We start from the raw sequence: 26,274 nt of genomic DNA, 5'->3' as shown, positions 1-26,274 counted from the left end.
AAAAGAGCTCAAGTACTGTGATCTTAGAAGTATGCAACCTAGGAATCTTGTGGTCGTACTGGATTGAGGGATGATATAAGTGACTGCCAGTGTATGTGCTTAATCTTTATCAGCTGTAATCATAGTGAGTAGTTGGGTTGCTTATCTAGCTAGCATTCAATCTCTGTTTCTATTTATTTCATTTAATTAATTGATTAATTAATTTTTTGTTGTTGTTCAAGCTGTATAGGTGCAGAATTAGATGAACTCACAATAGCAAACATCACTATAGTGAATTAATTCATCACCAACTGCCATTCAAAAGTCTCCAGTGTTGAAGCTAAATATCATTGCTATTCAAAAGGAGATTGATTTTGGTAAAATATTCCTTTGACCACTATATGTGTGGCAAAAAGAATAGTTTACAACAGTCATATAGTGAAAGTTAGCTGTATAATTGTGTTATTTATATAATATATATAATTATGAGTAAATATATTAAAAAAAATAAACAATGAAACAAGAAAAAATTTATAAAATTTTCACCCAAAGGCTTCTGTATGAATAAATTGGAATGCTGGTGCAAGCGGTCTTTATTTTTCTGTTATGACTGCTTGCACTAGCATTCCATTTTTCTTACTTGATTTTGAATAGAGCATCATAGTTGGATTGTACTAAGTCCTAATGACGTAATTAAAAAAAAATCCATTATTTGAGACATTAAAGTTTTAAAAGCTTATCTCGCACCAGTTTTGTAATAATTTTTTGTACTTATGTAACCAGTCTTCTTTTATTTATTTTTTAATCATATCAAACACATTTGTTTGAAATCCATATCTAATAATGATGAAAAACCAGAATTTCTTAAAAATTATCAAAGCAGATAGTGTGATATGGAATTTAAAGTAGTTTGATTTTTTTCCTCACATGTCAGAGTTTGCTGCAAGTTTCAGTGATATAAAAAATCAAAATTCTTGTCGATTATAGAAAGAAACTGCATTTTATGAAATAATGCAAACAGCTGAAACCCAGGAAAGGAATATATTACTATTTATAATAGGGGGGGGGGATGCTAAGCATACATAATCATTATCATTTCCTGATATGTATTCTGAAAGTATACAAAGGATACTATGATGCAACTGAAAATTAAATTAATTTTATTACCTAGCACCTGAAATAGTTTTCTTCGAAATTAATCAGCTGTTTGTCAGTTCTCCAATATTGTCAGATCTCACATTTCATTCTTCTCACTCACTATTATCAAATAACTCCACCTAGATCTTAGTCTTCCTTTGAGACATTTTCCTGCATTCTCACACTCTGCTGAATGCATATGAAAAATTAATATTTTTAATGTAATTCTGCCATTGAAGCTATCTGTTCAGTGTCCTCATTTTCCTCATAACTTCTGCATGAATTCATTATCAACTATTTTATTTGTAGCCCAATTTGCAGATCTTTAATTTAAAAGTGGCTTGAACATTTTCTTGTGTATTACTAGTTTGGTGTTCTGGATAATCATCTTTAAATTCCTGATGTGTATGTATCCTCAAGAGATGTACAGGATACTATGATGGTACCACAGTTGATTCTCACTTATCACTCGCTCTCTCGATAATAAACTACTGAGAAATACATAAAAAAATTGCTGTATGTATGATACTGTTCTGAACAAAATTCACTGTATAGCAAACAATTCATTGTAACAAACAATTCTTGTGGTCTCCAGGAGTTCATTATAGCTAGCGTCAACTATACCTAAGTTACATTATAGCATTATATACATTATAAGTTACATCAAAAGAATCAGCTAACACCTTTTAATCCCTTATAGGGAGTAGACAAGGCTGTTTTAGCCCTATCTAACTTTTGGAGACTGAGTGAGCAGTTCATTCCCCACTGGTATCCAATCAGAGATAGCTGGGCCCAACATTATCACTAATTATAAGTGGCAACAGATGAAGTGACTGGCAAACAAGTGCTGCTACCTTGAATAAACACCGAACAGGATATATTATTATCTGAAATAGTCTGAATTCTATAGTCGATTTTCTTGAGTTTATGGAATGAAAAACTTAAGTTTCCAGCAGAAAAAAACCTGCTTGCCTGTACCAGATTGACTAACTTGGGAACCAGTGAAGAAAGGTTTAGAATAACTTCCTCTAGTTAGTGACTAGACTTAAACTTGCATCAATCTTCAGGTGGCCTAGTGCAGAGGATGCAAATACCACTTCCACTGAACTACACAAGCATACCATAAGTTACGTTATAGATTATTGACAATTTTCCTTCAAATTAGTCATGCATTCACTGTGATCTAATATTGTCAGATCTTATATTTCGGTCTTAAGGCAATTTAGACTGAAACCACACAGATTATGGTGGTGTGCCTCTGGGTCTTTTTCCTGCTGTCCTGGCTTTAGACATCTGGTTTGTTTCCTCTCCCATTCTGTTTAACTGTGCCCATACCAGTTTAGTCTAGCTGTTCACACATTCTTGAATGCTAACATTGTCAGGTTCTGTCCTAATATCATAATTTATAATATGATTCTGACATTTATGCCATCTGCTCAATCCCGTAAGTTTTCTCAGAACTGTAATGCCTGTTGTCTTTTAGTTGTAGCTCTCAGATCTATAGATGAAAATTGGTTGAATACTGTCTTGTATACAGCTAGTTAAGTGTTTTAACTGATTTCTCCTTTATTTCTTATTCTGATGTCTGCATCCATACTTGAATTGCTATAGTCACAAATTTTTTTTATCTAAATAACTGAAATATTTTAATTGTTCTATAAGTTCTCCATTCACGATGCCATTGATATTTTCCATTGCCCTCTGTTTTCATAGTTTGTCTTTTTATTGTTGATTTTTCATGCCAATTTGTTACAGTAGTTACTCTGTTTAGTTAAGGAATTCTGCATACTTGATTTATTTAAGCATAATAACATCATTTGCATAAAGTAAAGAGGCGAGATGGTTAATATCTCAACTTTTAATATTGGGTTTGATGCCAATTTTCTTCATAATGTGATACATGGTTGATGAATAAGCATGGGGATAGTGTGTACACTTGTCTTATACCCAAACTTACATCAAACTCTGATTCTATCCCTTTAAATTCTTGTGGCTTATAGCTTAAGTATAGATTGTCATGTTTTTTTTTACACCATATAATTCTAGCACTTTGAACAACTTTTTTGTTGACTCCTTGTCATATTGCCTTTTTCAGATCCACAGAACTTAAATACAGATCGTTGTTATGTTTCCATGATTTCTCAGCTGTTTGTCTTAAAATGAAAATCTGATCCCGCACATTTCACTGAACCTTTCCATGTACCTGGGCTAAATTTAATCTCTATATGTTCTGAACCAGCTTGTTTGACTCCAGGCTTCTCTTTCACAATTTTCTACACCCCATCTCAAACATGAATGCGTAAGTCTTACTTGATCAGTAGGGAAATTCTATAATTTTCACATTCAGTTTTGTTTCCTTTTCTGTATATGGGGGGGGGTCTATGAAAGCTCTACTCTAAACATGCAGCATAGTCCCTATAAAACGTTCATACTTCCATATATGAACATTTCTGGTCGAATACTCGTCTACCCATGAGGTATTTTCACATTTCAGCTTCTTGATAGCTTTTGATATGTACTATTGAGAGTATTTCTCTTGAATATTTTCCAACTGTTCTTTCATGGCTTGTTTCATTTCAAAGTATATTACTCCAGACATCCAAAATATTGCTCAATTTTTGTCACTTTTCGATAGCTTCCAGGAAATTTTGTCATATTCATGATCTCATGTCTTCTTAACAAAGTCTTCCATGACTTGTATACATAGTTTTTCTTAAATTTTCCATCTGTTCTCTCAGGGTACATTTTTTTTTATTGAACCCATACATGAAAGATAGAGGAGCCTGTGGCACGTATAAGGTACAGATGATGGTTTGGAAAGAAGTTTATTGACAAATTCTTAAGAGTTGGAGTTGTAGCTGTTGACACTTCATGAGGAAAGCTATTCTAGAGGAAAGAGATAGATAGAAGAAAAGAGGAAGAGGAGAAACATGTTCATTGTGTTTATAGTTTCACTGAAAAGGGATGCTGAACAGTTGCTGCTCTTGGTGCAACAAACCAACAAAAATTAGAGGAATGATGTTTGCCAGTTTAGTGGAGCAGTGATCATGGAAGTACCTATAGAACAGACAGACGAAATAGTGCATTTGTGAGATAGTGGTTGAAGTGAGTATGGGAGGGATCATCTGTGAGCTGAATTGCTTTCCTCTGGATGACATTGAGAATTTTTAGGGAGGTTTTAGGTACAGCATCCCAAAATGCAAGGCAGTATTCTATAGATAGGTGGATTTGTATAGAGTAAGCAGCTATATAGGTGAAAAGTAGCATCTTAGGCAGAAGAGTGTCCCTAGTTTTTTAAACGCTGAAGTAGTTATTGATTTGATGTGTTTTTCAAGAAAGGCTAGAGGTAAATGTCAGTCCAAGGATGCGGGGGGAGGGACAGAGAGATGTGATTTGTGTGTTGCTGAGCATAAGTGAACTGAGATTCCTTTTATGGAAGCAAAGGTACAACTGCATTTTTGGTGATTTGAAGATGATCAAGTTATCCTCATTCCATTAAAGTGTGGTGCGAAGATCATTGTTTAAGGCACTGGTTGATCTTGAAGTGTAGGATATCTGAGCACTGCATGGTTTGTTGAATGAGTAGGATTGAATGGAGTGTACTATCATCAGCAGAGCTGCAGATTGGATTAGTGGTGATTGAGAATAGGTCATTTATGAGAAAAAGAAAGTAGATGATAAAACATTGGTGGCATAGCTCAGAGAGGCATCCATCCACCATTATACAGCAAACATGAAGGAAAAAAAGCTTGCTGCCCAATTGCAGAGGATGTTGGTAGATCAAAAGATCAGAATTTATTGAGTAGGCACTGGTGCCAAACATGATCAGGTCAGAATTTCCTAAATTCTCGAGATCAACAACAGCACATTTCACTGAACCTTTCCATGGTATTTGTCCAGTGGTGGGTAATATAGGCTAAGAAGTCAGCATCATCATCTGTGGATTTAGATTGCCAGAATCCATACTGGTGGTCACCAATAAACAGGTGGACCTCTAGTTAGTGGAAAAGATGGCTGTTGATGACTTTCTCTTATTTTGGAAAAAATGAGGCGATAGTGATCAGTCGGTAGTTGGATAGCAGACTTTAATCTTCCTTTTTATATATATGCTTGCTTCATCATTGGAATAAGTGCCAGCTGAGTATAGAATAGTGTATAGATGATATAGGACAGGTGTCAGCTCGGGAGCACAGTGTTTGAGTACAATTGGATAAATGCCATCAAGACCAGAAGACTCTTTAGTGTCTAAGTTGTGTACCAGTTTTTCGATAGCTTTTTGCCAAAAACCACAGGAGACATGTAGTACTTGGTTTCTAGAATGCCATCAGGACCAGAAGACTGTTTAGTTGTGTAACATTTTTCTGATAGCTTTTTGTCAAAAAAACACAGGAGAAACATGGTACTCAGTTTCTAGATGCCATCATGACCAGAAGACTCTTTATTGTATAAGTCAGGGCTGTCCAACTTTAGGTAATCCGAGGGCTGCATTAAAAAAAAAAGATTTCCGAGTGCCGCATCCAGAATAATAAATACAGTAATATATTATATACGTTGGAACAAAACAGTGCAAGAACGCTTCTTTGACACATCTAATATTTGAAAAACATGTGGGTATATGGTGATGTAAGAACACCAAATAAAATTACCAACATCAAGATTATCGATTAGTGATAGAATTAAAATATCTATGCATTCGATTCAAATTGTTATTTTATTTTTTTGCTTGTTAAAATCAAAATCCACAGGCAGGCCACACAAAATCGCACTGCAGGCCACACAAAATCGCACTGCAGGCTGGATGCGGCCCACAATGCGATTCACGAAAAACGTGGATTGTGTTTTGGACAGCCCTGGTCTAAGTTGTGTAGCATTCTTCTGATAGCTTATATTTTGTCAAAAAACCACAGGAGACACATGGTGCTCAGTTTCTGGTATGGGAGGTTGCAATTTGCCTTGGTTGTGCAAGAGTTGGAGGAAAAGAGTGCCAGGTCATCTTTATCCTTAGGTACAGTAACAGTGGTGCCATCCCACTGAGAGAGCGGGAGGTGGAAGTGCAGGTGAGTATACGCTATGTCCAGTTGTCTCTGCAAGAAATCAGAGGTGTGGCTTCCATTTGGACAGGAGGCAAGTTTTCTGTTGATGATAGTTATGCAGTCAGATTTTTCAGAGCTGTGGTTGTTTTGTATTATTGTGAGCATCAGCATAGGCTAAGTATGAAGCTGGAGTATTTGTTGTAAGTCACTTATGGCAAGCAGAGTTTGTTTCTTTAACTACTTTGGTACATCTTTTGCTGAACCAAAGTGTAGAAAATGGATGAGAATTTTGGATAAAATGGAATTAAGGCCTTTTGTGTCAGTGAGGGTAATATCTGTGACTCACTCAGAATATTTGTTTTGATTACAGAAGTTGAAACAGTATCTGACCATGGAAAGGAACAACAGGTCTGGAGATCTCACTTGGTACCTTTGTACTGCCAGAAGACATGAGGTTTGAAGTGGTTGGAGGGAGAGCATTCTGTATGAATGGAAGCTAGCACAATTGTGATCTAAGTTATCAAGAAGAGAGGAGAGATTACCTCTGTGGTATATCTGGTAGAAGGACTAGTTAAAAAAAAGATCAGGGTATTTGGAGAGGATTATCAAGAATTCTGTTTGGTAGGGTAGGATTTATGTTATAACAGTCATTGCTTGGTTTTCAGAATTTGGAGAGTGGTAAACAGAGCAAGAAAATGTTGCAAAATGGGGCAAAGAAACCTTCAGCCAGAGGAGGTCAATAACGGGATTTGAAATTGGGCATCACAAGTAATGTTCGATCTTGCAAATGGTGTAGATGCTACCCATGTAATCGTGCAGCGTGTAACTTGGACAGCAATGAAAATAATCAGGGTTTGTTGTAGATGCAATTTGGGTTTCTTTTGGGAGTATGATGCTTATCTGAATGACCTTAAAATGGTGTGCATCATTTCTTCCATGGATATTGGTAAAGTAGATTTGTTTATTATAGGGATCCTAGCATGCCACTGCTTGAACCCCCCCCTCCCCTGCAGGCATGACCTAGCAGCAGGATTATATGCCAGCTGACCATGAAGTCTTGACTTGTTACTGAAAGGTTTGTGCATGTGTACTATCTGGCAGCTGGCCTGTGGTAACCCATATTTACTTATGTACTCTCAAATGCACGAGGTTTTGGGTTTAGTACATATGTTTGGCATGCTCTTGAAGGGTATCACTCACACTACATGAAGAAAAGTGTATGTGTGTGTTTTGGGGGGGACATCTGACTTCCTAGTTACAAACTTTTGGTGGGCATTCATCTTTTCCAGAACTACCTCCTCTCATGGAGTTCAGATCTTTTTATCCAATTTCTCCATGTTGTGCTTCCTTTAGTGAATCAGCCAGTGCTTTTTTTAATATTTGTATATTTCAGTCTAGATTTTGCCTCTGTACACTGTCTGACTTTTTTGTTTTTAAAACTGAGTACACAATTTTACTTTTCAATATGATAGTCAATTGTATCCTGCTCTAAACTAAATGGCGATCACTCCTATTTCAATTCTTGTTGTTCTGTACATGCATGAATTTATCATTTATCAACAGTAAAATTGTCAATGAAAAATATTGTAAGTAGGCATTTAAATAAATTAATACAACAAAACTCTTATGGTAGATATTTAATTGAATAAAATTTTCACCCAAATATTGGGATTTAACTAAATGATACCTGAGCTCACATGATATTGTATTGTTTCATCATCATGATTTAAACCAATGCATAATCCTCTTTTTTTTTTTTTTTTGGATAAGTTCCAAATCGCCAGCTCATCCTTGTTTGTTTAGCATCCAGGTGAATATCTACTAATCAGGTGCACTGCAAGAGGATATGGATTTGACATTAGGTTAGAAGCCCTTAGTTATCTAGCTTTGACACTTAAGCAATCCCTAAAGTGGATTCAAGAAGTTAGATGCAATTTCAGAAAAGAATAAATTATATCAAAAGTTATTCTGACAAATTAGCTATTGTAAAAACAGAGAAAAATGTAAAAAATCTAAGTTATGTGCAAAACTAGCTAAATGAAAGGCATGAGAAGAAAATAAGATAAATGTTTTGAATGTTATCAAAATTTTTGGAGACACATGAGAAAGCTTTAAAAATGAATAAAAGGAATCACATATGATATGATCTGATTTAGCATTTCTGGTGTAAATGCTTTAAAATAAGGAGTAGAGAACAGGGACAGAAAGTAGTATAAATTATCTAAGAAAAATGCAATCAGTAGATTCAGTATTGGTGGTAGAAAAGCTTGCAGAAATCTGAAGTGAACTAGATTTCACTTTGACCAGAAATTCTCAGTTATGGTGGTATAAAAAAATAATGTTCTTGGCTACATTACATAATGCATATGGTCAAATTCCAGATGACTGGAGTAGAGCTTTCATAGCACAATCTATTCTTCTGGTTCCCATCTGCCATACGGCCGCGGGAGGGTAGCTATATGCTACCATTCTAGGGAGAGATGATTATGAGCAAGGTGGTTTCCCGTTGCCTTCCTTGCCGTAAGTATTTATGACTGTAACCTGTGTGTTCACGGGGCCGGTTTGCCTGCTTGCGGGATGAAAAACCCCAGATAAACTAGCGGAAAAAACCCTGCTGCCCACGCCCAAGACCGGCTAACTTGGCTATGGCTGAGGAAGATCCTTAAGCTCCTCACGTCGTAGACGGGAATCGAACCTAGGACACTCCTTCCCCAGGCATATGGTTGCGAAGCGCAAAGCCACTAGGCTAACTGCGTGGACGCACAATCTATAAGAAGGAAAATAAAACTTAATGTTAGAATCAGAAAATATTTTCTTGTTGATTGTTTCAAATACAATTTGTGGAAGCATAAAAATTGTGGAAGGTGGTTGATGATTTATGGTTTTAATGGCACAAAGACAGCAAAGGTCATACTTCACCACATCAAAGGTTACAATAGTGCACAAAGTAAGAAAATCATAAACATCCATATCCACAGCAGGATTCGAACCAGCAACCTGTTGGTTGGAGAGCGGGTATGCTAACCACTTGGCCAACCAAGCTGTCAACTGTGGAAGAGAAACTTGGAGAGGAACAAACCTAGGCTTGTCTAAACGGAAATTGTCAGTACTGTATTTTTACTTAAACGCAAACAGGCAAGAATTTATGAAAAAAGAATGCTGTATTTATGTATTTTAGATTGGGAAAAGACAAATGATAAGGTACACAGAGAAAGGGGGAGGGGAGAGAAAATAAGTTCAAATGACACAGCTACATGGTGTAAATGGGATATTATACAGAGCAATATATTTAAGCTGGAAGTCATTAGTTTGAATTAAAGGATATATAAAAGAAGATGGTCTAATGTAAAATCAAGCAAAAGGCAAGCATGCATGCTGTTCTGGATTGATATGGATGATATTATTAATGAAGGTGGTATTAAATCTGAAATCAAAATTGACAGTTTCATCTTAGATGCAGATGATATCATGATCTTGAATGAATGTCTTCAGTACTAACTAAACTGAATAACCTCTTCATAAAAATTTAACATGAAAATTCAGCAATAAAAATACAAAGTATGAAAATTTGCAGAACATGGAAAACATTACCTGCATTCTAAATGGTATACCTGTATAAAAAGTGGAACATTTCAACTATTTGTGCACAGTTTTAGTGGAGATGCCAAATTAAAGATTGACATAGATAATAAAATATATAAAACTGGTATGGTGGGGAGCTGGCATAGATTAAGAAAGAAATTATCTAGAACATAAGGTTGCTTTAGGGTCAAAAACCAGGTAATGGGGAAGAGACCTGCACATAGCTGTTTGAAGAATGTGGAGAACCAAGTCTACCTTTCTGACTTAATGTCCAGTTCTTACCTTCTCATGGTGTATCCTGTTAGTATGTATGGACCGACTTGGGATTTAACTGACCATATTGTATTCTGTACTACTTAAACCAAAAACAGCATGATGGTACAACTTACTCTTGATTAAATGATTAAATGTCACGTCGGCTAGGGTATCATCTAGGCCATCTGCTGTTTTTCTGTTACCATCACATGGAAATAGTGAAAAAGTCATCTACTGAAACATACTCAAAGATAAACTCACCATCAGCAGAGTTGAAGATGGACTTCATTAACAGAAGAAGAAGCATTAATGGAAAAGAAGTGGAATTGGTGGAATAATTATAGGAATACCGCATCAACATATTGCTGTTACCAAAACAAAGATGGCAGAAAAACAGGTGAAATTCTTCAAAATAAAATATTTCAGCAATAGTAATGAGGAAATGGAAGTAGTTATAGTATTCAATACTGAATATGAAGAGTAATCTTGAATGCACATGATTTCATTGTATATGAGTTTGAAATTCATAATTTCAAGTCTGCAGTCCTGCTATTTTGAGTTATATTCTGTTACTGCTTAACATGTGTTAGCAAACCACACATATAACAAAGGAAGTTCCATTTGTTTTACAGCCTTAAGCTTTTTTTGAATGTGATATAGTAATGAAGAAACCAGAGATATCTGAGTTCATGTGATAAGAATACTAACAGACTTAGACAATATATATATATAAATGAATTTAAATGACTCTATACTGAAAAGAAAAGTTTAATGTTAAGATAAGACTAGTTGTGTTGAAATTCAACTTCTTCAGGTACCACAGGGAAAGAATTAAATAAAAAATAACAGAGACATAATAAAATACATTAACAGATCTAGCATGAAACACACAAGTACATTTAAAAACAGGAATGCGTGCTTGAGTTCCAACTGAAGTTGACTATGTGCGTGAGCTGACACGAGTGCGCCAGTATTGGACAGTGGCAATGTGTGCATCAGAAATATTGTAGCTAAGGCTGTTATTAATATGAGATGAATCAAGCGATATGTCTGTAAATTCAATTATTCTTCTTTCAAGTTCATCATAGCACACATGAATATTAGAAGTTTGTGGCCAGTCTACGAGGTGTTGCGGCCTTCATCCGAGTTGATAGAGAAGAGAATGTGGCTAGAGAGAGCGCGCTAGCCCTGGTTCTGTTGTAGGAAATGTCTCTTTGGTGTTTTTCCATGCGTTAAAAGGATGGATTTAGCTGTCTGGCCATAGTATGGTTTGCCACAATCATACAAAATCTTGTAGACTCCTGGATACTGAGTAGGAAGATGTTTCATTTTAGGTCTACTTAGTATGGAGCAAGTTCTAATGTTGAATTTCTGAAGCATTTTGGCTAGTTTTGGGGGGAGAGAGAGAGCCGATGTATGGTAATGAAATAAAAGCTCTTGGTGGAGAAGAATCTTCAAAAGCAGTTGAGTGGTGGACAGAAAGAAATTTATTAATCTTTTTAAGAAAGAATCCATTTTTAACAAAAGATTTTTTAAGAAAATTGAGTTCATATTCAATTTCTGTTTCATCTGTTAATAAAGATCTGGCACGATGTGCCAGGGTTGAAATAATACCAAACTTTTGTGGAGGGTAGTGATGGGAAGAAGCATGAAAGTGGGTTTTCTAAAAATGGAGATTTTGATATTTTCAGCGCATCTCGTAAGTTTTAAGTCCAGAAAGGGAAGACGGTCGTCGGATTCCAGTTCACAGGTGAAATTGATTTTCTGATGAAACTTGTTGAGGTGGTCCAGAAAAAAGTTGAGGTTGTTGACACCGTGTTCCAAAAAATTTCTTGGATAGTTTCTTCTGGAAAAGTTTTTTCGAACTTTTAGAACTTCTTGAGTAGGTACATTCGTGAAGAGGGAAACAATATCGAAACTTGCCATTAAATCGATGTGTTGAGTTTGATGTCTTTTATTTTGGAGACAAAATCAGCTGAATTTTTTCCAAAATAAAAGACATCAAACTCAACACATCAGATTTAATGGCAAGTTTCAATATTGTTTCCCTCTTCACAAATGTACCTACTTAAGGAGTTCTGAACCTTCTCTAGAAGAAACTATTCAAGAAATTTTTTTCCTTACTTTCTCACTGTGTGAACTCAGGATACTTCAAATATGATAACAAAATTCATAAACAAAACTCGGGTTTAGCTATGGGCAGTCCGCTCTCTCTGAATCTTGCTGACATATTTCTTAAGGATTTTGAAGAAAAAGCAATTAATTCCTTGACTCTTAAACTTAAAGTATGGTATCGTTATATTGACGATGTATTTCTCATCTGGGAACACGGTGTCAACAACCTCAACTTTTTTCTAGACCACCTCAACAAGTTTCATCAGAAAATCAATTTCACCTGTGAACTGGAATCCGACGACTGTCTTCCCTTTCTGGACTTAAAACTTATGAGATGCGCTGAAAATATCAAAATCTCCATTTTTAGAAAACCCACTCACACAGACAGATACTTTCATGCTTCTTCCCATCACTACCCTCCACAAAAGTTTGGTATTATTTCAACCCTGGCACATCGTGCCAGATCTTTATTAACAGATGAAACAGAAATTGAATATGAACTCAATTTTCTTAAAAAATCTTTTGTTAAAAATGGATTCTTTCTTAAAAAGATTAATAAATTTCTTTCTGTCCGCCACTCAACTGCTTTTGAAGATTCTTCTCCACCAAGAGCTTTTATTTCGTTACCATACATCGGCTCTCTCTCTCTCCCCAAAACTAGCCAAAATGATTCAGAAATTCAACATAGTGAAACTTGCTTCACTATGTTTCCTGAACTTCGCTCCATACTAAGTAGACCTAAAATGAAACATCTTCCTACTCAGTATCCAGGAGTCTACAAGATTTTGTATGATTGTGGCAAACCATACTACAGCCAGACAGCTAAATCCATCCTTTTATGCATTTGAAGCCACTCAATGCATGGAAGAACACCAAAGAGACATTTCCTACAACAGAACCAGAGCCAGCACTCTCTCTAGCCACGTTCTCTTCTCTGTTAACTCGGATGAAGGCCGCCAACACCTTGTAGACTGGTCGCAAACTTCTAATATCCATGTGTGCTATGATGAACTTGAAAGAAGAATAATTGAATCTACAGAAATATCGCTTGATTCATCTCATATTAATAACAGCCTTAGCTACAATATTTCTGATGCACACATTGCCGCGCACTCGTGTCAGTTCACACACGTAGTCAACTTCAGTTGGAACTCAAGCACGCATTCCTGTTTTTAAATGTACTTGTGTGTTTCATACTAGATCTGTTAATGTATTTTATCATGTCTCTGTTATTTTTTATTTAATTCTTTGCCTGTGATACCTGAAGAAGTTGAATTTCAACAAAACTAGTCGTATCTTAATATTAAACTTTTCTTTCTCGGTATAAAGTCATTTAAATTCATTTTTATATACATTTTCTACCAAGTAAATTATGATCAATAATATATATATATATTCTGCATTTGTTTAAATATTGATGCAAGATAATACAATATAATACAAGCTCAGGTATCATTTATTTGAATACCAATATTTGGTGCAAAATTTTATGCAATTAAACATCTAACATCAGAGTCTTGTTGTATTATTTTATTTAAATATTAAATTTATCTGTTAAAGTTTTTTTTTTTTTATATAAAAAAAAAAGTGGTTGCTCAATGTTCATGCCTGAACCTGTACATCAGCTGCAAAAGGATAATTAATAATTTAGAATTTTAGCATTATTAATAAATCATTATAAAGTCTGATAAACCTACATGCCCTTTAAACCAAATTAGTATGTTTTATATCCAACTCTGTCCAAATGTTTTTGACAGATTTACACTCCAAAGTACATTTGAATCTCCTAAATTAGATACAAAAAAAAAAAAAGTCATTGAGTTGTGTTATCTTTCTCCGTATTTATTTATATTTATTTATTTTTTTAGGTAAAAGTGATGTATCGAATGTTTGCTTCTTTAATTATAATTTAAAAATTTCAGGTAATAACAGTTTCTTGAATAATATACGGTCTTTTCTTTGGATTCGTGTTCAGCAGTATACAGTAAAAGAAGTCCAGATTGAACTCTATACCCATTTACATAGGTAAGCGAAATTATTTAGACCATTATGTTAATCATGCTGTCATTTTCCCTAAGTGGTGAGTCTGCAGTATACTAGGACAGCAAAACATGATTAAGTTTAGATGCATTATTGCTAATCTCCTGTCAGTTTATTCCTCTAAATCACGTCATCACTCTTATATTGTCGTATCTGATATTTTTTGGTCTTCTAGGGCACTTCTTAATCAATCCACCTAGATCTTGGTCTTACTCTGGGTCTTTTTCTTGCCATCTTGTCATAAAACATCACCTGTTTTGCTAACCTTTCCTCTTCCATTCTGTTTAAGTGACCATATACCACCATAGATTACTTTGCTCACACATTCTTGAATGCTAACAATGTTAAGTTCCTTCTAATATTTATAATTTTTAATATGACAGCCATTTATGTAATCTGTTCACTCCTCTAATTTTTCTCCAAACTTCTATGTATGTGATCACCAGTTAGTCTTTGATCAACTGTTTTAGTTCAACCCTAGCTCTCAAATCCTTAAGTTAATATTGAACACTTTTGTATATAGCAATTTTAGTGTTTTGGCTAATTTCTTTTATTCTACATAAATTTATTTAATTGGTTCCCCACTGTAACCAGCTTTACTTATTCTATTGTCTATTTTCATGTTTAATTTGCCATCTTCAGTAAAAATTGTGTCTAAATATAAATATTTTACTTGTGCTATAGTTCTTCATTGAGAATAAAGTTTTTCATGTTCCTATCTTTTTCATAGTTATAGTCTTTATATTGCTTATTTTCATGCCAAATATGTTATTATTATTATTATTATTATTATTACCATGGGCAACTGCAAAGGGTCCTTAGACTCGTTGAGGGAGACCCTGAACATCATGTCCATCACAACTATTTGACATTCACACAGTATCTATCATACTTTGCCTTGAACTCATTCACAGTCATAGCACCCACAACAGATCTGGCAGCTTATTCCACTCGTTTACCACTCTAAAAGTAAAAAACCTAGCTTTAACAACCTTACTAACCACACTCTTGCCCAGCTTCCATGGATGGCCCCTAGTCCTCCCACTACCAGTCCTGTTCTCAAAAATATCCTCTGAATTAATCTTATAGAAACCCTTCAGTAATTTGAATATCTTAATCATATCCCCACTTTTCTGCCTATCAGCCAATTTCTGCAACCCACAAATCTTCAACCTGTTCTCATAAGGTTCATTCCATAGACCTGTTATCATCATGGTCATTCGCCTCTGGATCCTTTCCACCTCCTCCCCATCTAGAAGAAACCCAGGCGACCAAATCTGGGCACAGTAGTTGAGATGGGGTCTTATCAAGGCTTGATACAGAGGAACAATAACTTGCTTGTCTCTGCTCGTCAATGTATTCTTCAGCAACCAAGTGATTTGATGAGCTGATTTAACCACTTTTGCAATGTGCCCCCTAAACTTCAACTCCCTATCCACTAACGCTCCCAAATCCCTAGCCTCATCAATCTCCTGGAGTACAGTTCCACCAATATGGTATACTGCTGTTATTCTTTTCACCCCAAAATGCATAACCTTACCTTATGCCATATTAAATTGGCATCCATTCTCCTTAGCCCAGTCCTCCAATCTATTCAAATCATCCTGCAAAATTTTGACATCATTTGTATTCACTATTGCCCTACCCAGCTTTGCATCATCAGCGAACAAATGAACCGTCCCTCTCAGATCATTTCCTATATCGTAATGAACAAATTAAATAGTAGTGGTCCAAGAACAGAACCTTGCGGCACACCACTAGTCACAGGCAGTCTTTTGGACTCTACTCCTGAATAAACCACTCTCTGATATCTCTCCATCAACCATCCATCTCACCAGCCCTATATCCATCCCCCATATGTTGCAGTTTATGGATTAGAATTCCATGTAGTATCGTGTCAAAGGCCTTAGCCAGGTCCAGCAGTACCCATTACCCCTATCCAGTTCAGCTGTTCAGTTCTATCCATTCTCCTTAGCCCAGTCCTCCAATCTATTCAAATCATCCTGCAAAATTTTGACATCATTTGTATTCACTATTGCCCTACCCAGCTTTGCATCATCAGCGAACAAATGAACCGTCCCTCTCAGATCATTTCCTATATCGTAATGAACAAATTAAATAGTAGTGGTCCAAGAACAGAACCTTGCGGCACACCACTAGTCACAGGCAGTCTTTTGGACTCTACTCCTGAATAAACCACTCTCTGATATCTCTCCATCAACCATCCATCTCACCAGCCCTATATCCATCCCCCATATGTTGCAGTTTATGGATTAGAATTCCATGTAGTATCGTGTCAAAGGCCTTAGCCAGGTCCAGCAGTACCCATTACCCCTATCCAGTTCAGCTGTTCAGTTCTATCCATTCTCCTTAGCCCAGTCCTCCAATCTATTCAAATCATCCTGCAAAATTTTGACATCATTTGTATTCACTATTGCCCTACCCAGCTTTGCATCATCAGCGAACAAATGAACCGTCCCTCTCAGATCATTTCCTATATCGTAATGAACAAATTAAATAGTAGTGGTCCAAGAACAGAACCTTGCGGAACACCACTAGTCACAGGCAGTCTTTTGGACTCTACTCCTTAATAAACCACTCTCTGATATCTCTCCATCAACCATCCATCTCACCAGCCCTATATCCATCCCCCATATGTTGCAGTTTATGGATTAGAATTCCATGTAGTATCGTGTCAAAGGCCTTAGCCAGGTCCAGCAGTACCCATTACCCCTATCCAGTTCAGCTGTCACTGTGTTATAAAACTTTAGAAAGTTACTGAGGCATGATCCATACAGTATCTCATTTTCATCAATCCATTCCTGTATTTTTCTCTTGACTACTTTCTCCAAGACCTTGACAACGACTTCTGATATGCTGATCGGTCGGTAATTTGCAACAGCAGTCTTGGATCTTCCTTTATGCAGTAGAACTATTTTCCCTCTTTCCACCCCTTCGGGACTAAACCAGACCCGAGACTCAGATTGAACAATATGGTCAAGGGCACTGACAATTCTTTAGCCGCTCCATGTAAGACCTATGCTGGTATACCATCCAATCCCACAGACTTATTCACATTAAAGTTTTGTAATAGACTATTCACCTCCACTTCATTCACCACAATTCCCGTATAAACTAATGGTTCCTTCATTCCTTCAATGTCACCATCTGGATGATATAATCTTGCAAAGTGTTCACTCAGTAATTCCACTGTATCAACTGATTCAGTGACCTCCCTGCCATTGGCAGTCCTTAAAATCATTCTGCCAAATACAGTTTTTCTTTTTCTTGCAGCATATTGAAAAAACTGTTTGGGATTCTCTTTAGCTTGCATGGCTAATTTCCTTTCATAATCCTTTTACTTTTCTTACCACACTCGTTATCCTTCTGGCCTTCGCTTTATACTGTTCGTGTGCCTGCAGGTCACCTTTTTCCTTAAATTCCCTTCACAGTTGTTTCTTTTTTTGCAGCTCAAGTTTAATGGTGTTATTCATCCATTTAACCCCTAATTGATTTACTGTTCGGACTCTAGGTATAGAGTCAGCCATTACCTTCTGCAAACGCTCCTTCACCACTTCCCATGCACTATCAATATCCAGCCCTTGCAGTTTTATATGCCATGGCACTGGACCAAGCACAGTAATTCCAAGCACAGGACCTTATGATCACTCTCACCAATTGGTGGCAACATGGTCATATTCATTACAGTCAAATTCTCAGATGCTATTACTAGGTCAAGCGCTCTCGAACCCCTAGTATTTTCCATTACATGCTGTCTCAGATAGCTATCTCTTAATAACTGCATAAAATCCAGTTCCTTCCTTACATGTGTCCTCTCCTCCATCCAGTCAATGTTACCATAGTTGAAATCCCCCATAAAAAATACCCTCCACTCATTGCATCAATTTGTTTATGCATACTATCTCCACCATCTATTCCATCACCTGGCCTATAGCAGCACCCAACTGTCTATTTTTTTTCTGCTAGTCTCAATCTCACACCAAATAGCCTCAAATAATTTGGCTGCAGTTCATCAGCTATCATCAGTAACACTCCTCCCCCCATTTTATTCTCTCTCTCCCTCCTGAACACACTATACCCTTCACATTCTATCCCGCTAACTATATCGTCATCTGTCAGTAATAACTGACTAATGCCAATAGCCTGTGGCCAGGAAGAGCCATCGAGGGCCAAAAATTCTTCCTTCTTGTTCCTAATACTCCTGGCATTAGTGTACATGAAATGCAGAGGTCTATTAGTCCCACCCCTATCTTGATTCGTTATACTAACTATCCCATTCTGATTTCTTGTCCTTCATACTAGCTCAGGCACATTATATACATTCTTACATTCAACTGCCTCACTGATGTCTACATATCCTGTCCCCCCCTTAATAGTTCTAGTGTCCCTGATTTTGCACATCCACTTTCATTTCATTCAGCAACACTTTTTCCAGTCTCCACACACCAATCCATTCAGATGCAAGCCATCCATCTTGTACAAATCCTTTTGCCAATCAAACTCACTTCACACGTCCACAAACTCCACACCACATCTTCTGCATAGTCATTTGCAATTATGGTCCTCTTTCTAAATTCTTCTCTGTCATACCGCAGCAACAGACTCACTATCCTAACTCTCTTGCTCTTTTCTTTTGCTACCTTTAATAATTCGTTCAAGTCCTCTCTCATAGCACTTTTATCTCCTTTCAAATCATTTGTTCCCGCCACAATTATCATTTCTTTCACCCTCTGCTTTTAAACTCTAATACTCTCACTTACATCCTTAATTTTCGCACCTGGTAAGTACGATTTTGTCAAACTCTCATCTAATACACCTCTTACTGAGTCACCATACAGCACTCGTTCCTTCATTTTTCTTTCACTCCCAATCATACGCTTATTTTTCTTTTCACACACTTGCTTCGTTCCGTTTGCTGATGAGCTTGGTAAAGAGTTTTGCAATCAATCCAGCTGTCGCTTCGTCCTATGTATTACTCCGCATAACCGTGCAGTCTCACTCATTGCAACTAATTCCTCATTTTTTTTCTTCATTCAAACCATTCTCTCTCTCTCTCTCTCTGTATAATTACTTTCACTCTCTCTTTCATCACCGCTCTCAATGCTATCTGGTACAACATCGCAATTACCTATCAAACCACGACAACAATCTCACGACCTGACACACACTTCAAATCCTAACTTTCCTTACACTTTCTGCACACTCTCCCACCACTATCATTATCTAACCAAACTCCAGCCTCTTTCGGGAAAGCATACATCCCGCAGACATTGCACTGTATGAACTCCCTTACGTTGAAATATTTGAACAAAGACGCCGATGATTTGGTTGCCATTGTTTTCTTTCTCATTGGCGCCATGTGCTACACTATCTGTTGTATCTTAGAAATATTAATTTAATAATGCAGAAATCACACCAAATATAACACAGACACACCAAGGTACCAAAAAAAAAAACAATACCACATTAAGATTGAAGCAATACTGCAAAATGTTTCTCATAATAACACTTATCTTTTCAGGAGCTCTCTGCAAACATTACACCTGCAAACAAACACTATGTTGCAAAAGTTATTTAATTTAGAGAATCTTGAACTCTTTCACTGGATATGTTGGAGAGTATGACGTCATTTGCATAAAGCAAAGAGCTAAGTTTCATATCTGATTTTGATATCAGTTTTAATTCCACTTTCTTTCATAATGTGATCGATATAGGTGATGAATTAGAGTGAATATAGAGTGCACCTTTGTCTCATACCTGATTTTATATCAAACCATTTTCCTGCACCTTCTTCACTTTTAACTGCTGATTTACAACTTAAATATAGACTAGGCATTGCTCTGTATAATATCCCATTTACTCCATATAATTGTATTGTTTTGATACGCTTTTCTCTCGACACCGTGTTGTGCCTTTTCCAGATCTACGAGGGTGGTCTGAAAAGTTCTCAGGCTCGACCATAGATGCCAACACCATCGACAAGATTTTTTTTTTCGTAACTTGGTACATCTGTCATAAGCATCCATGTAAAATTGCAAGTCATTCTATCAAGTAGTTTGTTTTATAAAATTTATGAAATTTCTGAAGCAATGGATAAAATTAAGTATCATGCAGTTATAAAATTTTAAAAGAAGGCAAAAGAAGCATCCATGTGAAATTGCAATTCATTCTATCAAGTTTGTTTTATACAGCTGTCTTAAGCAAAAGTGTTGTCTGTATCCCTTGAAATGGATAAAATTGAGTATCGTGCAGTTGATGGGCACTCTTCTCCTTCGTTTTCGACAATTAAGAAATGGGCTGCCGAGTTTAAACGTGGCCATACCAGCCTTAAAGATGATCCACATGAAGGACATCCAAAAAGTGTAACAACACCAGAAATCATTGATCGAGTGCGCGATATGGTATTGGATGACTGGCGAGTCAAAGTTCGTGAAATTGCTGAGACTATAGGCATTTCAAAAGAATGTGTAGGATATATTTTGCATGAAGAATTGCAAATGAAAAAGCTTTGCGCAAGATGGGTGCCACTCACAGCAGATCAAAAAACGCATTCGCATGAAAATCACTGAACAGTGCTTGGAGCATTTTAACAAGAATAAAACTGATTATGTGCGTCGATTTATTGCTATGGATGAAACTTGGATTCACCATTACACACCAGAATCCAAACAGCAGTCAAAACAGTGGACAGAAGCCGGTTGTTAATCGCCAAAAAAGACAGTCAGTTTCATCAGCAGGAAAGTCATGGCATTAGTGTTTGGGGATGCTAAAGGTATTGTGTTTATTAATTATCTTGAAAAGGGTAAAACAATAACTAGAGAATATTATTCCGATCTATTAACCAGACTAAACAATAAAATTGGTGACAAAAAACCCGGTTTGCAGAAGAAAAAAATCATCTTTCATCAGGACAATGCACCTGCCCACAGAGGTGTTTGTGGACAGGTGCATTAGGAAAATGAAGGGATCTTCACTATGAATTGTTGGAACATCCACCCTATTCCCCAGATTTGGCTTCCTCTGACTTCTATCTCTTACCAAAACTAAAACTCTTCCTCACTGGTCAGCATTTTTCTTTGAATCAAGAGGTGATTGCAGCTGTAGAGGGGTATTTTGCAGATCTTACTGAGAACCACTACAGGGACGGGATAATGGCACTGGAATAAATGTATTAGTCTTAACACTCGGGAGGTCGAAGTCGTAATTTTGCAGCGTAGGACAAGGTATATCTGAGAGATACATTCATTACTAGTATGTGCTAAAATGCAAAAAAAAATTAAAGAACAAACACTGCAAATATAATACTTGATAGTACAAATTAAGTGAATATCAGATCCAACATTATTTCATAGCCAAATATAGAAACTACAACAGTTTTGTGTTGAAAATATATATAGAAACTAAACGTTTCGATGAAAACAAGTAGTGCAATAAGGTTTCATAAGTAGTGCACCTTTGGGACTCATTGCAAAGGTGGAACAAGCTACAGATGTCTTTCCTTAGTACTTTTTTATAAATGTAAAGCACATCTCCTAGAGGATATTATTATTATTATTATTATTATTATTACAGGCAACTCCAGGGAGTCCTTAGACTCATCGAAGGAGACCCCCGAATCATATTCATCACAACTATTCAACATTTATTCAGTATCATCATACCTTGATGATATTATTATAATTTTAAGAGTTTCGTGTGGAAAATATAGAAACTAAAAGTTTCGGCGGACACAATCATAAGTAGTGCAACTTTGGGCAACTCGTTGCAAGGGTGGAACAAGCTACAGATGACTTTCCTTAGTATTTTTTATAAGTGTAAAGCACATCTCCTAGAGGATATTATTATTATTATTATTATTATTATTATTACAGGCAACTCCAGGGAGTCCTAAGACTCATCGAAGGAGACCCCCGAATCATATTCATCACAACTATTCAACATTTATACAGTATCATCATACCTTGCCTTAAACTCATTCACTGTCACAGCATCCACCACAGACTCAGGCAGCCCATTCCACTCATTCACCACTCTAAAAGTAAAGAACCCAGCTCTAACACCCTTACTAACCACCCTTTTGCCCAGTTTCCATGGATGTCCCCTAGTCCTCCCAACCAGCCCTGTTCTCAAAAATATCTTCTGAATTAATTTTATAGAAACCCTTCAGTAATTTGAATGTCTCAATCATATCTTCCCTCCTCTGCCTATCAACCAATTTTTGCAACCCACAAATCTTCAACCTGTTCTCATAAGGTTCATTCCACAGACCTGCTATCATCTTGGTCACTCGCCTCTGGATCCTCTCAACCTCCTCCCCATCAAGAAGAAACCTAGGTGACCAAATCTAGGCACAGTAGTCGAGATGGGGTATTATCAAGGCTCAATACAGAGGAACAATAACTTGCCTTGTCTCTGCTTGTCAATGTATTCTTCAGCAACCAAGTGATTTGATGAGCTGATTTGGCCACTTTTGCAATGTGCCCCCTAAACTTCAACTCCTTATCCACCAACACTCCTAAATCTCGTGCCTCATCAATTTCCTGGAGTACAGTTCCACCAATGTAGTAAACTGCTGCTAATCTTTTCACCCCAAAATGTATAACTTTACATTTTGCCACATTAAATTGATATCCATTCTCTTTAGCCCAGACCTCCAATCTATCCAAATCATCTTGCAAAATTTTGACATCATCTGCATTCACTATTCCCCTACCCAACTTTGAATCATCAGCGAAGAAATGAACTGTTCCTCTGAGATCATTTCCTATATCGTAATGAACAAATTAAATAGTAGTGGTCCAAGAACAGAACCTTGCGGCACACCACTAGTCACAGGCAGTCTTTTGGACTCTACTCCTGAATAAACCACTCTCTGATATCTCTCCATCAACCACCCACCTATCCATCTCACCAACCCTATATCCATCCCCATATGCTGCAATTTACTGATTAGAATTCCATGTGGTATCCTGTCAAAGACCTTTGCAAGGTCCGGTAGAATCACTGTAAACCCATTACCCTTATCCAGTTCAGCCGTCACTGTGTTATAATACGTGAGCAATTTACTGAGGCATGACCTACCCTTCACAAAACCATGCTGTTCCTGGTACAGTATCCCATTTTCATCTATCCAATCTTGTATTTTCCTCTTTACTAATTTCTCCAAGACCTTGAAAATGATTCCTGTTATGTTGATTGGCCGGTAATTTTCAACAGCAGCCTTGGAACCACCTTTATGCAGCAGAACTATTTTCCCCTCTTTCAACCCCTTGGGACTGACCCAATCCTGAGGCTCAAATTAAACAAAATGGTCAAAGGCACTGACAATTCTTTAGCTGCTTCACGTACGACACGAGCTGGTACACCATCCAATCCCACAGATGTATTGACATTGAGGTTCTGTAATAGACTATTTACCTCTACTTCATTCATCACAATTCCATTATAAGCTGTTGGTTCTTCCATTCCTGCAATGTCACCACCTGGATGATATACTCTTGCAAAGTGCTCGCTCAGTAATTCCACTATGTCGACTGATTCGGTTACCTCCCTACCCTCAGCATTTTTTAAAATCATTCTGCCATGAACATTTTTCCTTTTACTTGCAACATATTGAAAAAACATATTTGGGATTCTCTTTACCCTGCATCGTCAATTTTCTTTCGTAATCCGCTTTTGCTTTTCTTACCACCCTTGTTACCATCCTGGCCTGAGCTTTATACTGTTCCTGCACCTGCTGGTCACCTTTCTCCTTAAATTCCCTCCACAATTGTTTCTTTTTTTACAGCTCAAGCTTAATAGTGTCATTCATCCATTTAACCCCTACTTGATTTATTATTCGGACTCTTGGTATACAGTCAACCATTGCCTCCTGCAAACACTTTTTAACCACCTCCCATCCACTATCAACATCCAGCCCTTGCAGTTTTACGTGCCATGGCACTGAGCCAAGCACACTCCTAAGCTTGTCATACTGACCAGCCCGGTAATTCTACATGTACCCTGTCTTAATTGTAAATTCCATTCCTTTAGCCACCTCCCAAGTCATGACCTTATGATCACTCTCACCAATTGGTGGCAACATGGTCATGTTCATTACAGCCACATTCTCAGATGCAATTACTAGGTCAAGCACTCTCAACCCCCTGGTATTTTCCACTACATGCTGTCGCAGATAGTTGTCCCTTAATAACCGCATAAAATCCAATTCCTTCCTTCCATGTGCCCTCTCCTCTTTCCAGTCAATGTTACCATAATTGAAATCACCCATAATAATTACCCTCCTTCCACTCATTTCTTCTATTTGCCTATGCATACTATCCCCACTATTTATTCCATTACCTGGTCTATAGCAGCACCCAATTGTATATTTTGTTCTGCTATACTCTATCTCACACCAAATAGCCTCAAATGTGCTCTTTTCTGTATCCTCCAGTTCAACTTCTATACTCCTTGGCTGTAACTCATCAGCTATCATCATTAACACTCCCCCCCCCTTTTTATTCTCCCTGTCACTCCTGAACACGCTATACCCATCGCATTCAATCCCACTAGCTTTATCATCTTGTGTTAGCCATGTTTCACTAATACCAACAACCTGTGGCCTGGAAGTGCCAATCAAGGCCAAAAACTCTTCCTTCTTGTTCCTAATACTCCTGGCATTAGTGTATTAGTCCCATCCTTACTTTGATGCCTTATACTAACTATCTCATTCTGATTTGTTGTCCTTCGTACTCGCTCGGGCATATTATACTCATTCATACACTCAACTGCTTCCCTAAAGTCTGCATATCCACTCCCCCCCCTTAATAAATCTAGTTTCCCTGAGTCTGTGCATTAACTTCCAATTCATTCGTCAACACTTTTTCAAGCCTCTGTACATCAAATCCATTCAAATGTAACCCATCCATCTTATGTAAATCCTTTCGCCCATCGAACTCACTCCACACATCTACAAATTCCACACCACTCTCCATGCATAACCCATGCATAGAGTCATTAGCAATTATGGCCCTCCTTCTAAACACTTCACTGTCATACCACGGTAAAATACTCACCATCCTAACTCTCTCGCTCTTCTCTTTTGCTACCTCAAGTAATTCCCTCACATCCTCTATCATTTTCATTTTGTCTTCTTTCAAATCATTTGTTCTTGCCACAATTATCCTCTCTTTCACCCTCTGTTTTTGCACTCGAATAGATTCGCTGACGTCCTTTATGTTTGCACCCGGCTGGTATGATTTCGTCAAACTCTCAACTAACACACCTCTTAATAGTGAATCTCCATACAGCACTCGCTCCTTCATTTTATTGACGTTTACGAACATTCTATTATTTACCATAACAGACTTTTGCCGTTTATTAGTCGGTACTTTCAGCACACATTTTTCCATATGCTCCAGATATGTATGATAAAAATAAGCCTTTGGCTCTCTATTTCAGTCACGTGATGGTTTATTTATTTTCAGTTATAATCTAGAAATTATTGAAACAAAGAAATATAAAGTATAAAAATTTTTGTTACAAAATAAGCAAGTATCTGTCAGATCTGCTGCTACTTCCGCAGGTCAAATATCACAAATCTTTGCATAACACGTTAAACCAAACTGACAGCAACAAAAGTGCGAAATAGCACTCATAATATACTCACGCGCAGCTACTCATGACCTTCAACCTATACAATAGATAGGTTAAAGAATATTCATGTTAACAATTAGCATGTATCTGTCAGATCAAATTCAACCTCCTGAGTGTTAAGAGAGATTATGTTGAAAAATAATAATAATTTTGAAATTATAAATACGTTTTTTCATTTTAGTTTCATTTCCGGGAACTTTTCAGACCACCCTCGTATGAAATTAAGTACAGATGTTCCCATGATTAAAGTTCCCATGATTTCTTCACTATTTTTATAAAGTGAAAATCTGGTCTTGACACTTCCTTTGCTTTTTCTTCAAGTTTTTTTTAACCTTTTCTTAAGTATTCTGGTGAAATATTACCTAGAATACTCAGTAAGGAAATTCTTTACAATTTTCATATTCAGTTTTATAGATGGAAACAGTGAGAGCTCTGCTCTACTCATTCAAAATTTGACTTTGTGATCAGGCCTTTT

General features: G+C 36.9%; 1 protein-coding gene across 2 annotated transcripts in view; it reads left to right on the top strand.

Annotated features, from left to right (window-relative positions):
• Hmt-1 (ABC transporter ATP-binding protein/permease Hmt-1) overlaps positions 1-26,274 on the top strand; it is a 318,374-nt gene that overhangs the window by 94,748 nt on the left and 197,352 nt on the right. For both annotated transcript variants that reach the window (XM_090402438.1, XM_090402439.1), the window contains exon 6: positions 14,024-14,126. In XM_090402438.1, the coding sequence (XP_090258564.1) occupies positions 14,024-14,126 (103 nt within the window). The remainder of the gene's footprint in view (positions 1-14,023; positions 14,127-26,274) is intronic.

The sequence above is a fragment of the Typopeltis vanoorti genome, chromosome 13 (genome assembly GCF_054136105.1).
Source record: "Typopeltis vanoorti isolate ZY-2024b chromosome 13, IOZ_Tvanoo_1.0, whole genome shotgun sequence".
Lineage (NCBI taxonomy): Eukaryota > Metazoa > Arthropoda > Arachnida > Uropygi > Thelyphonidae > Typopeltis > Typopeltis vanoorti.
Note: the sequence above shows the minus strand (reverse complement) of the source record. Positions and strands in the feature narration are given on the sequence as shown.